We start from the raw sequence: 14,586 nt of genomic DNA on the forward strand, positions 1-14,586 counted from the left end.
AGGCCTGAGCAGTACCTTGTCGCCGTCGACTATTGAGTTTCCTAAAGCAGGTGCCTTCGACAAGTCGGTTAAGACGTTGCTGTTTGATCAGCTCTAAGATTTCAGGCTGAATCTTCTCTTTTAGCTCCCTGGAACGAACAAACAAACAAAAAAACACTTTTTAGATTTATTCACGTACCATTTTTTCTCACTGAGACAGACAGCGTCACAAGAGACTCAGCTTGATTTTGGGGATAGTAGTCTTAGTTCAGCACCCAATCTGCTTCAAGGAGGGAAGTTGTCTAGTGGCTGGCATGCAGGAATGGGAGGTCCTGTTCACATCATTGTCAGTGAGTCAGTATGTGGTCTTAGGCAAGTCATTTAACCTACTTGTGCCTCAGTGAAGCCATCTATAAAATAATACTTAGTATCATACATCACAAAGGCATGTGATGCACCTCACAGGCTTATTGTGATGCTCACTTGATTAATTGACATAATCAGATGCAATGTTCTATGAAAGTGCATCAGTTATTGTTATTATTTAGTACAAGAGAGAAAAGATAATGCAAGTTATACAGTCTGAAACACCAAGAGAAAATAGTGAGCAGTCCCAACTCCAGCTCAGACAAAATAATAACTGATTATACTGGATTGTTTTTATTTCCATATTGCTCTGTGAATTTACTACCATATGGAATTTGTTGAAAAGTTCCACAGGTTTTGATACTAATGTGTATCTAGCGTTAAATGTTGGTTTCAGATGCACAGGTGACTGAATTCATTGGCTATCTCCTTACTTAGATTCATTAAGAATACATAAAGGAGAGGTCGAAACATCAACTTGACAGCAAGTCTAGTAAGACTAAGATGTAACTGAACGTGTAGAGAGGTCATAAAATATGAAGTGTATCAAGACCATAATTTTGGGTTGCTGTGTGAATAAAGTAATACCAGATATCATTGTGCATAGCAGTAATCACAGTCGAGACTCAGGAAAGGAGTGCAATTGTAGAGGTAAACCAAAATTCCTCCCCTCTGGAAAACATCAGACCTTCCATCTATGTTGATTGCTATGTTCATGTATCACTTCATTTCACATGCCCTCTGCATGCAGAAACCCCACTGAAATCATAGTAAGTTCTGGGCATAAAGATTGCGCCCTTAATCAGATATGCCATAATCCTCCCAGGTACTAGTTAAATGCTTATGTATATTGGAACAGGAGTTCTTGATGCACAATCTGCTGTATATTTACAAGCTGTGAAAAAACTATCCATTTAAATATCCAGTGACTAGAACTATAGAAACAAACTACCTTTAGAAAGTGTTTTATTCGTACTCTTATGATTATTTTCAAACACCATAGTTTTCCCACAGAGCGCCATGGTATGAATATTCTGCATGGTATTCATACACTGTCAAAAGACTTTAGTACTTGAATAGGTTTCTTGGTTTTCCAAGCTGGCTAACTTCCCCAAGCTCTTTAGGAAAGAGATGGAGAAAAGGTCCCCAAATACAACAGCAATGAGACACCATCTGGATTGGTTTAGCAGTTCTTTAATACAGTGTACATCTCACTGAAATGGCCTCAAGTGTTCGAGCACAGTATAAAGGACAGTTTGATATTCATGTGTTCAAGCCAGAAATTGGATAATTATCACTCAAGTGCACAGAATCATAACACTATAGAAATTAGACATGGAAAACCTAACAAGGCCATCTAGTACATCCCAGTCCAACTGGTCAGGCTCAGCGTTTCTTCCTCAGGCCAAGGACTGTATAGTGCTTGACACAAATTGGCGGTCCTCTAAATAAGAATACCTGAGAAAAATTAAATAATTCTTATTTATCCACTGCCAAACAGGTTTACCAGGTAGCTCGCCGAATATAGAGAGCACATTGTCTCTGCTCTGAAGAGCTCATAGCCTAAACAGACAGCATGCAGGCAAGGCACAGGGAAAATGTGGACTTACAAATTAACAAGGTGATAGAAGTGATGTGAGGTAAATCCCACTCCCCTCTCCTCCCCTCCGAGATTGCAGTTTCCCTTTCGTTAACTCCCATGTTTCTTCCTCTCCCTCTGCCCCCCATTGTTGTTGCCCAACATAAATCAGAGGCAGAGAGTGAATTTGAACACTAGCCAATCCAAAAATAAATAAAAACCCTCAAACATGGCTCAGTATGCAAAGGCTTTCTTGCTATAAGGAAGAGGGAGGAGGGGGCCTTCTCTCTCTCTACTGATATGGCCTGCAACACTTCAATATTCGAGTGCCCGACAGAGACAAATACCCTGTAATACTGAGAAGTATTATTATCCTAGTTTTTACAGATGGGGAAATCTGGCATGTGGAGATTACTGGGGAGATTTTCAAATGCACAGAGAAGTGACAGGTGCCCAATTCTCACTGATTTTCAATGAGCCTTTGAAAATCATCCTCTAGTGACTTGAGCCCAGATCCTGTGCCTTTAGAATGATAGCATCTCCCCTCCTGCCTGGTCAGCTTTCACCCTAGTGTCCTCAGCAGCAGTGGCCAGTATAAAATTGTTCTCTATCATACTTTTTCCGGTGCTTTGTCCAACCCCAATTTAATTTTCTTAAGCAACATGGCACCAAGTACTTCCTTTGCAAGATATTCCAAAACCTAATTCATCTCACTGTCAGGAAGGCTTTCACTCTTACTACTTTCAGTTTATATAAAATGGGGTGGGTTGAGCAATTCTGTTAATGAAAATCAAATCTGGAGAGCAGTAACATAGAGGAACAAAATTTTAAATATATTTTTGAAAAGTTTTTATCTTATGATTTCAGAGTAGCATAAAATCCAGTTGTGCATTTTAGTTTCTACTACATTCCAGCAATTTAATAATCACAAGAGTTAGCGAGTTGGAAATGATTAAACACTTGAGAGAGCCAAATAATAAGGTATCACTAACTTTATGATTCTCCCCATTGGTCTTGGCACACCATCAGCTACTTGCTTTTAAAACACACATCTTAGCTACTCATAGCTCACAAGATCTTTAGAAATTATTTTAATTTTTTTTTTAAAAAACAACAGAGGGTTTTTAGTACCAATTTCATCTGTCTCTAACCCTGTACCTTTCCAACTCACAGCACAGATTCCTTCCAATCGTCAAGTCATTTTTTCTAGAACTGGGTATTTTGTAGTCATTTAAATCATTATAACACAATAGAAAAGTAATTCCAAAGCACCTTTCATCTATTATATTGTATTCTCTCCTATTCATTAATGCTTCCTGAACAGTTATTATTGACACTTTCCAGCCTAGCAGAAAATTGTTAAAGATAAAAGAAAGGTATAAAAACCCTAATCCCTCCAAATGTTCCCCTCTGTGTTGCTGACTTACAAACAATGTTCCTTACAACTGCTTCATTAAAAAACTCTCCTTAAGACACTCCAGCCTCCTCTTAAAAAATCATAATTTTACCTTTTATTCACCGCTCTACTGTTATTTAGTGTGCCAAAGATATGACCTAGTGCTTTGCATAGCAACATGATCAGTAGAACTGGGTACACCAGGGGTGGATAAACTAAGGCTCACAGGCCGCATCTGGCAATTCAGACGTTTTAATCTGGCCCTCGAGCTCCAGCCAGGGAGTGGAGTTGAGGGCTTTCCCTTCTCTGCACATGCCGTGGCTCTCGGAAGCAGCAGCATGTCCTCCCTCAGGCTCCAACGTGTAGAGGCAGACAGTGGGCTCCGCACGCTGCCCCTGCTCCAAGCACCGCCCCTGCAGCTCCCATTGGCTGGGAACCGCAGCCAATGAGAGCTTCAGGGGTGGTCCCTGCGCCTCCATGTAGGAGATGGAGGGAGGACATACCGCTGTTTCCAGGAGCTGCTTGAGGTAAGCACGGCTCAGACCCTGAACTTCTGACCCCCTCCCGTGCCCCAACCCCCGTCCCCAGCCTGCCCTCCGAACCCCTTGGTCCCAGCCCGGAGCACCCTTCTGCACCCCCAACTCCTCATCCCCACCCCAGAGCCCACAGCCTGAGTCGGAGCCCTCACCCCCTCTGGCACCCCAACCCCCAATTTAGTGAGTATTCATGGTCCCCCATACAATTTCCATACCCAGATGTGGCCCTCAGACCAAAAAGTTTGCCCACCCCTGGTGTACACCATTCCATCTTCTTTTCTTCTTCTGCTAGTCTTAATCCTATCTATGTGGAGTCGGCACTTTTAGTCCTCCTTCATTCCAGTCTGTCTTGAAGCTGTTCCTCAGAAACTCCGTGGCTAATCAAATACCTTTATATGAAATTCATTCATCTAATTTTTGATCTTCCCAACCCTTCTCATACCCTCTGCTTCTAAATTTAACACCCTGTTTCCTATATAGTCTTCTGAACTTCTTTTCACATGCCCAAACCATCTAAGCCTGAATTTCTCTCAGCTTTTCTTTAATTAATTCCACCATCACACCTCCCTCAATTCATTCATTTCAAACATAATCCAGGCAGGTAACTCCATGCATCCATTTTAACTTTTCCACTGTATTCAAGATCTGTTCCTGTCTCCTCCTCAGTTCCCAGTATTCAGAGTCATACAAAAATGGATTTTGTAGATCTTATTTTCAATTTGATAGGCACTCTCCTATCACAGATCACGTTGCTCACTTCCTTCCATTTAGTCCATGCCTTTCCTGTTCTGCTTATAAATTCCTTGTTGAGTTCATCATTATCCTTTACTATTGAACCTAGGTTCTTGAACGTCCGTACCTTTTGGTAATGGCTGGGCTCCCACACTTGGAATTCCATTGTTTTACTGCAAGGTATCAATGAATCTACTGACCACATAACCTGTTTTATTTCTGCTGATTTTCATGCCATTTCTTTCAAATACACACCTCTATTTTTCTAAATCTTCTTCACTTCCTCTTTGCTCTTCACCACAAAAAAAATCTCCAAAAAAACATGCACTGGGGGGGCCATTCTCTGGATGTCTTTTCTAAGTGCATCAAGCACCACCATGAACAAAGGCCTGGTCCACACTACGCAGTTAAATCGATTTTAACAGCGTTAAATTGATTTAACGCTGTACCCGTCCACACTACAATGCACTTTAAATCGATTTAAAGGGCTCTTTAAATCGATTTCTGTACTCCTCTCCAACGAGAGGAGTAACGCTAAAATCGATATTAGCATATCGATTTAGGGTTAGTGTGGCCGTAAATCGAAGTTATTGGCCTCCAGGCGGTATCCCACAGTGCACCACTGGCCGCTCTGGACAGGAATCTGAACTCTAATGCACTGGCCAGGTATACAGGAAAAGCCCCGCGAACGTTTGAATTGCATTTCCTGTTTGGCCAGCGTGGAGCTCTCATTAGCACAGGTGACCATGCAGAGCTCATCAGCACAGGTAACAATGCAGTCTCCTGAGAACAGAAAAAGATCACCCGCATGGACCGCATGAGAGGTACTCGATCTTATTGCTATATGGGGAGAGGATTCAGTGCTATCAGAACTGCGTTCCAAAAGACGAAATGAAAAAACTTTTGAAAAAATTTCCAATACCATGAGGGAGAGAGGCCACACCAGAGACTCAGTGCAGTGCAGAGTGAAAGTTAAGGAGCTCAGACAAGCCTACCAGAAAACCAAAGCAGCAAACGGAAGATCCGGATCAGGGCCAAAAACATGCCGCTTCTACGCTGAGCTGCATGCAGTTTTAGGGGGCTGCGCCACCACTACCCCCCCTTGTCCGTGGATTCTGAGGTGGGGGTTATAATCTCAACCATGGATGAGGATTCAGCGGAGGGGGAAGATGACGAGGAGGAAGAGGAGGAAGAGCTTGCAGAGAGCACACAGCACTCCATTCTCCCCAACAGCCAGGAGCTTTTTGTGACCCAGACGGAATTACCGACCCTGCCCTCCCAAGCCACTAGCCCAGACAGTGAAGCCATGGAAGCGACCTCTGGTGAATGTACCTTTGTAAATATAAAACATAGTTTAAAAGCAAGCGTTTTTTAATGATTGATTTGCCATGAGTGTTTGGCATGCATTAGCAGGCTTTAAAGTTACTGGAAGTTTGTTAACATGTCTGGGGATGGAGCGGAAATCCTCTAGGGACATCTCCATGAAGCGCTCCTGGAGGTACTCCAAAAGCCTTTGCAGAAGGTTTCTGGGCAAGGCAGCCTTGTTCCGTCCACCATGGTAGGACACTTTACCACACCATGCATGTAGCAAGTAATCTGGTATCATTGCATGACAAAGCCTAGCTGCGTATGGTCCCGGTGATTGCAGGCATTCAAGAAACATCCGTTCTTTATCTCGCTCTGTTATCCTCAGCAGAGTGATATCGTTCATGGTAACCTGGCTGAAATTAAGGAATTTTATTAAGGGGACAGAGCTGGCCATTCCTACTGGGCTGCTTGCCTGTTGCTTAAAAGAAATCCTTCCTTGCAGGTAGCCCAGCGGGGGGAGGGGAGGGGCGTTAATGGCGCTGAGCTTTTTAGCGTTTGGCCAGCAGGAATCTTCCCAGCTACCAGACACGCGGTGGGGGGGGGGGGGAGGAGAAAAGGGGGGGTGATTAGCAGTGATCTGCCATTATACCAGCCATGCGGTGGGAGGGAGGGGTAAAGCAATTCCAGTGTTAGGGTTAGGGTTTGGCATCTGCTGCTCCTTGTAAAAGCAGCAGCACAGGGAGAAGCTGTATGCCTTACCATGACCGCATGCAAGCTGAATTGTGATGCCCAGACCTGCGTCTGTGTTGATCTGTTACACCACAGCCGCAGGCACTCAATACTAAAAGAATCCAAATGCGACCTTGTAGTGAAATCACATGTGCTATGTAAGGTGAATAGTGTTGTTCACTGTGAAAGAGTATAACCATTGTTCTGTGAAATGTATCTTTTATAATCCTTCTATCACTATTTTCCCCCACTCATGCAGCTGCAAATTTTTCAAGCCTCCCTACTCCATCCCGAAAGCTAGCTCAGATAAGGCGGAGGAAGAAGAGGACATGAGATGAAATGTTTACAGAAATCATGGCAGTAACCCGCAATGAAAGAGCTCATCTGGGGGACTGGAAGGACGTGGTAGCAAAGTACAGGAAAGATGCCAGTGAATGTGAGGACAGGAGGGACCAACGTGAGGATAGGAGGGACCAACGTGAGGATAGGAGAGACGCTCGAGATGAGAGGTGGCGGCAGGAAGATCAGAGGTGTAGGAAGGAAGATCAGTGGTGGCGGGATGCAACGCTGGAGCTGCTGCGTGATCAAACTGACATTCTCCAACGTCTGGTGGATCTTAAGGAAGAGCAGCGGGGGTCACAGAGTGCCGCTCCAGCCCATGTTTAACCACCCTCGGTATTCACCATGTTCCATATCTTCCACACCCAGACGTGTAAGAACGCGAGGGGCAAGGCTTTCTGCACCCGCCCACTCCATCCCCGTGGACAGTCCAACCAAAAGGCTGTCATTACACTGAAATGTCCTTAATGGCCTTTTTCTTCCCTCCTATCCTCCTCCCAAACCACACCCGGGATACCTTGTTAATTCTCTGCCTCTTTTTATAATTACATGCTTCTTAAACGATAGTAACTTTATTTCCATAAGCAAGCTGTAATCGAAGGGGGAGGGTAGGTTGCTTACAGGAGGAGTCAATAAAGGGGGGGAGGGTCATGAAGGGAAAACAAACACAACAGTTACGCCGTACCCTGGCCCATGATGAAACTCTTTTTCAAGGCTTCTCTGATGCGCACCGCTTCCTGGTGAGCTCTTCTAATCGCCCTGGTGTCTGAGCCTCCCACCCCGCCATAAAGGTCTCCCCCTTACTTTCACAGAGATTGTGGAGCACACAGCAAGCAGCAATAATAAAGGGGACATTGGTTTGGCTGAGGTCTGAGCGAGCGAGTAACGTTTGAAAGCGGGCTTTTAAACAGCCAAATGCACATTCTACCACCATCCTGCACTTGCTCAGCCTGCAGTTGAACAGCTCCTGACCACTGTCCAGGCTGCCTGTGTATGGTTTCATGAGCCATGGCATCAAGGGGTAGGCTGGGTCCCCCAGAATAATGACAGGCATTTCAACATCCCCATCTGTTATTTTCTGGTCCGGGAAATAAGTCCCTTGCTGCAGCCGTTTAAACAGAGCAGTGCTTCTGAAGATGTGAGCATCATGAACCCTTCCTGGCCATCCTACGTGGATGTTGGTGAAACGTCCCTTGTGATCCACCAGTGCTTGCCGCACCATTGAAAAGTAACCCTTGCGGTTTATGTACTGGGTGCCCTGGTGCTCCGGTGCCAAGATAGGGATATGAGTTCCATCTATCGCCCCCCAACAGTTAGGGAATCCCATTGCAGCAAAGCCATCCACTATGACCTGCACGTTTCCCAGAGTCAACACCTTTCGTAGCAGCAGCTTAATGATTGCTTTGGCTACTTGCAACACAGCAGCCCCCACAGTAGATTTTCCCACTCCAAATTGATTCCCGACTGACCGGTAGCTGTCTGGCGTTGCAAGCTTCCAGAGGGCTATTGCCACTCACTTCTCCACTGTGAAGGCTGCTCTCATCCTGGTATTAAGGCGTTTCAGGGCAGGGGAAAGCAAGTTACAAAGTTCAAAGAAAGTGCTCTTACGCATGCGAAAGTTCCGCAGCCACTGCAAATCGTCCCACACCTGCAAAACTATGCGGTCCCACCAGTCTGTGCTTGTTTCCCGGGCCCAAAATCGGCGTTCAATGGGTAGAACCTCCCTCATTACCAGCAGGAGCTCCAAAGCGCGGGGGCCCATGGTTAGGGAGAAATCAGTGTCCATGTCCTCATCACTCTCGTCGCCACGCTGCCGTAGCTGCCTCCTCCTCTCCTGCGTTTGCAGTTCATGGTTCACCATAGACAGCACGAGAATGCGTGAGGTGTTTACAACGTCCACGATCGCGTTACTGAGCTGAGCAGGGTCCATGCTTGCTGTGCTATGGCATTTGCTCAGTTCACCCAGTAAAAAAGGCGCGAAATGGCTGTCTGCTGCTTTCAAGAAGGGAGGGGTGAGGCTGTACCCAGAACCACCCGCGACAATGATTTTTGCCCCATCAGGCACTAGGGTATTAACCCAGAATTCCAAGGGTCAGGGAAGACTGCGGGAACTATGGGATAGCTACGGGATAGCTACCCACAGTGCAACGCTCCGGAAATCGATGGTAGCCTAGGACCATGGACACACCCTGCCGAATTAATGTGCCTAATGTGGATGCAAAAAATCGACTTTATAATATCTGTTTTATAAAACTGGTTTAAGTTAATTCGAAATTATGCTGTAGTGTAGACGTACCCAAAGAGGGGCTCAGGGCAGAGACTTGATGTGCTCTGACTCTTACTCGTAACTATTCTATTTCTCCATTTGGCTTTTTAACTATGGGTGCACCCTTCCATAACCATTCAAACACACCTTGTTTTCCCATGGATTTGCTGTTTTGACAGAACTGGAAGTAGATAAGACTTGAGCTCTGATGTCCCAATAACACTGTGACTTAGGGAAACAAAATTCCTCCTTCCAAAACTGAGCTAATGCAATTATGTGAGTCTAAATTAATAAATAATAAAATTATTAATAATAATAATAATGCAACCATTCCCACTTCAAACTCAAATGAAAGTTGATTTGGAGCACAGTAATCCAAAAATTTGAAGAGCTATAACTTCTATATTTTATATGTGGGAACACCAGCAAAAAGGCTCCTTCATGCTGGGGCAGTGAATAGTTACCATCCATTAGTCACATCCTACTACAGCTCTAAGTAAAGCTAGTGACGTTATATTCAGTTGTGAACAATTTCTTTCTAAGTATCTGCAATTCTTTAGGTCTCTGTAGAGAACCAAAACTACCTTCTCTGGCTTGTTCTCTCTTTTACACACAATGGATTCATGATTTTGTACTTATGTTATTAGTGTCATCTACACAATTTGTGAGTTCAGTACATGGAGCCATATCACAGGGGAAACTAAAAGAGCACTTTCCCTTCACAATCAAGAATAAGTGATCAGAGATGCAATCAAAATGGAAACTCACAGAATTTAAATCACCATGAATACAATCATGATTGTTTAAACAACTTTGTTATTTATTTCTTAAGCTTAACATTTGTCTTGGATCTGAAATGAGTTTCTTTAACTTTTACACTGCTTTTAATTGTATCATGGAATGGATTCGTTACATTTTGTGGATGCAGACTTTACACAGTGACAGTGGCGAGCAACACTGATATTTGGAATCAGAGAGCTTGCTCTGCACTAGCAAATTTCACCATGATAGGCAAGGCTCAAAGTGAATATAAATAGTTGACCTGTATCGCTGATAAATAATTGACTCACTGGGAAAGTGAGGAAATCAAGAAACTTTGGGAACAGGTGTAGCACCACTAAGTTGCTTTGAATCTCTGAGTGTTACAAAAGATTGGCAAAGAACTGCTTTGAAGTGTAGAGATGCAAAGCATTTGTACTCCAGTTTTGAACTGATGCAAGACTACAGGTGATATCAATTCTAACTGAGTGCTAGGTCCTATCATTCTAATAATCTGAAGACATAAAAGCATCATTGTCTCTTTCATTCCAGTCACTATTATTAAAGTTTGTAACTCTGCTTAGTTTATGCTTTCAGCATTGTCCTGTCAGAGAAAGGCCCATGGAGTTTGCACCTAAATGTATTTTTGCAGATAAACCAAAACCAGAGTCTCATATATGAATCCTTTTGAACTCCAGAGTGATGGAACTGAAATACCTAAATACAAATCCATCTTTACAGTTTCGTCCCATTCAACTTCAAATGTGGCCAACGTTTCATGAAATGATGGTTTAAGATGATGGAACTCTCACAGTTTCTCAGCTGCTCATCTCAAAAGGTTTCTGCTAATCTGGGTCAAAAGACATGAGGTTTGAGCACCACTGAAGATGAACCTGCCCTATGTCAATAGTTTGGCTTCAAGCCCTGCCCCAGTGCAAATGTCACTTCCATGGCTCATCTTTAGGATTTTCACATATAATGGAGATGAAGACATTTTGAGAAGCAGACACAAGCTATAACAGAGATACCACAACTGATACATAGCATTAGACCATAGGACATGAATATTACACTGCATATATGTTAACAAGAAATCACCTAGAAATAAGTAACCGTACCTTACTAACAAACATCAAAGATAAAACAAGCAAAGAAAAGATGACACTATCACGCAAACATTTTTTTATGGAGCCAATTTATACTGGTGCTATTGCTCTGGGCTATTTGCCTGGCTCAGAGAAGTGATATTTTGAATCTTTATGGGGCATTGGACAGAAGACAAAATTTCACCTTAAAAAAAATAAATGTGCACGCACAACCACACAAAGCATGGAAATGTCAAAGCATTATTTGCTGCAAATAAGTCATGCTTCGCCCTATAGGGATTAGCTAAATCTGTTTTAACTGAACTCAAAGAAACAGTTGAGATTCCCAGCAGAAGAAAGCATATGCACTTCAATCAGACGCTATTCCACTGCTTTTGAGCAGTGCTCCCTGGACAATTTTTCCCCCGGTGTTCTCCCTGAACAGTTCACAAATGTTATTCACATTTGTTAGTCCTTCCATGCAAGAAGTGACTTAGAGAGAGGAAAGTACTTACAGAATTGGACGAGACTGGAAATCTTCCTGGTTCATCCTCTCAGACTGACGGATTTTCAAAATTTCTGTGTAACTTAGATTCTGAAGTTTACTTTTGAATTGGTCCAGAGAGCTAGGCTTGGTAGTGAGTGCTCTCATTATTTGCTCTTTCACCACCTGCATTACCTGGGGATGAAAGCAAGAAAGTATTATTTTTTTAACTCTTTGGTTTGGATTTCAAATAAGATTCCAGTATATGTTGCAATTAGGTGGTGTGGGGAACAGGAGAATTTTAATAATTATCAGTAGTAATCTCAAAGCAAATTTTGCACCAGGGACTGCAAAGGCGTTAACCTCTAACTGGATGCCACATATAACAACAAAGGCTCAAATACACTACAATAAATAATCCTCTTGGGGGACTCACTTACAATATGGTTATCTGCTAATTGTTAAAAAGCAAATCCTGTTTTCTAGTGTGAATGGGACTGTCACTGTCTTACAGTACCATGCTATACTCCTGGTTTGGCCAAGGCCATAGCATGGTTTGGGGACAAAGGAGTAACAGAAGGTTGTGTTTCTTCTACATTAGAAGATAGAACTACATTGTAAGCGGAACCAGCCAAATGGAATGCCCCAACATAGTTTTTAATGTAGAAAATTGTATAGTCTGTAATAGAGTGACCAGTGCGAAAAATTGGGACGGGGGTAGGGGGTAATAGGCACCCATATAAGACAAAGCCCGAAATATCGGGACTGTCCCTATAAAATCGGGACATCTGGTCACCCTAGTGTGTCAGAGTCCTGAGACTGAATTCGCTCCCTGGTTTCTGCTAACTCAGCCCATGCTGTGGGGCCCCTTCAGAAAGTCTACGTGGAAATGGAATGCAACAGTGCAAACTGTTGGGGATCTGGAGCTGGGTGGATAGCTCACAAAGCCGGAGAGCATCCATAAGAAGGGCTTTATGACACTCCTAGTGGAGTTTATGCTGCCCTCCCTAGCAGAGGGCAGTATCAAAGTCTGATAACTGCAGTACTTTGCTCCATTCTGAATTGCATATGGGGAGGGGAGCATCTGATATATATATACACACACACACACACACACACATGTATAACTGCTGTGTGATTATTATGTGCTTTTCTTTTCCATTCCAGTTTTCTCCTCCTTTGCCTTTCTCGAGACTTTGGTTCAACCACTCGAGTTTCAACCTCAGCCTAGAGGGTCACTGATTTTCTTACTGTCTCAGGCACCCATTACTTATTTACAAGGAGTAGAGTAAACAGCACAGGAAATGAAGCTAGTAACAAAAGAATATAAAATCAGGAGAGGGTGATCAATTTTCTAAGGTTGCTATAGGATTGCTTTTGAAGCAGTGCCATGAAAAATGCAGACTAAAGAATTAGAATGAAAGATGTCTGCACAACAGACAGATATTTGCATATTAACTATTTTGCTAGGAGAAAACTGTTGAGACACAGTTAACTTAGGGGACTTGTTTGGCACCAGTATCCATAAATATATATCACAGATTGATCTCTCTCTCGCTTGCTCTCTTTGCTTCTTTCCTCACTGTTGGTACAAATAACATACTTTGAAATGCTTATCAGATTCTGTCTTTAGGTGGAGTGGGGGAAAAAAAAGTTTATCAGAATTTAAAAGATTTTTCTTCCTCACAGCCAAGCCAGGCAGACAAGGAGGAGGAAATAGTAACATTCAGCCCAGATCAAAGCCGATCTGTGATAGGAATTAAGATCTAGGAAAAAAGGATAGAAAATATTCTTGCATAGTTTTTTTCTTTTCTTTTATTCCTTCGTCTTCACTAATATTTCTAAAAATGAAAGCTTGATCTCTTAGAAGACTACACATTCTGAAAACTTCTCTTTTCCAAAACGTGTGTACATTATTGTTTTAGTTTCACTGCATCAACCTTGAAACTGTCATCATCTGAGCTGTGTTTTTGACATTCATTTCTTGAGATGCAACAGTCCTTTTAGATATGAGCTATATACTCATTCTAGTCTTGCTACCAGGTGCAGTAAGCAAATCGAAGCAATTAAAAAGAGATAAGAAAAGCTCTCTATTGCATAAACTGAACACTCTTGAGCTTTTTCCAACAATCCATTTCCAAAAGATGATGCTATTTTTCCCCCTCATAATTCTCTCTCTTCAATCAGGCACAAGTTTACATTTCCACATCTACTTCCAAAAGGTCATTTTCTGCTGTCCTTACTCAGAGGAGCACTTTACTTTGAGTATGAACTTGCAGAGTAATATACTACTCTTCATAAGTTTGGTAGACTCTGGCCCAAACAAAGTAGAGGGTCCTATCAATCAATCCACACCTTTTAATATCCCTATCATTGTGGTATTTGGGCTATAAGATTTTTTTTAAGGATAACTCATCAGGTAAAAATATCTAGGATTCTTTATTCCATGTTTCAGCTGCTGTTCCTTCACCACTTATAGGGATGTTTGCTTTCAGGTGGCTGCTGTCTGCAGTTCATCAGATAGATCTCTTCTAACTGGTCATTCTACTTAGCTTATTGGCATGGGTGAGTGATTGATTTGGTTGCCTATTTCAAAGAGGATTTCTGCATGCTTTTAAACTGATCATTTAAGGGGAACAACTTTTCTCATTGGCTACATTCACAATATAGTAAACAGATTAGGCAAGTCCAAGTATTAAATATGCCATCCCTGTCTACTGATTACACCAGAAATTAAATGTAAACGAGCATCCTATCATGATGTTTGAACACGAAGGGACTGATCCAAAGTTGATGGGAATCCTGGCGGTGACTTCAATGGGCTTTGGATAAAGCCCTAAAAGAGTTTCTGAAGTCTAATGAAAAAAATGTCCATAAAAGAATAGCCAGAAGCTGATGCTCCTAACGTAAGGAACAGGTGTACTGCTTATTCATAAACCCATATTAGACAGACAAGGTTCCATCTGATTTCTGGTTCCATCTTTCTTTTTCTGTCTTGGCAGCAATTATAGCACTCAGTGAAGGAAAA

At 42.7% G+C, this 14,586-nt stretch overlaps 1 protein-coding gene across 1 annotated transcript in view; it reads right to left on the bottom strand.

Moving 5' to 3' along the window:
• The window catches only part of ELMO1 (engulfment and cell motility 1), a 112,732-nt gene that overhangs the window by 32,335 nt on the left and 65,811 nt on the right, over positions 1 to 14,586 (bottom strand). Inside the window, exons 2-3 of the mRNA XM_050937810.1 lie at positions 11,590 to 11,753; positions 16 to 128 (exon numbers count right to left, since the gene is read on the bottom strand). Of these exons, the coding sequence (XP_050793767.1) occupies positions 16 to 128; positions 11,590 to 11,750 (274 nt within the window). The 5' untranslated portion in view covers positions 11,751 to 11,753. The remainder of the gene's footprint in view (positions 1 to 15; positions 129 to 11,589; positions 11,754 to 14,586) is intronic.

Source organism: Gopherus flavomarginatus, chromosome 2 (genome assembly GCF_025201925.1).
Source record: "Gopherus flavomarginatus isolate rGopFla2 chromosome 2, rGopFla2.mat.asm, whole genome shotgun sequence".
NCBI classification, from domain to species: Eukaryota; Metazoa; Chordata; order Testudines; family Testudinidae; genus Gopherus; species Gopherus flavomarginatus.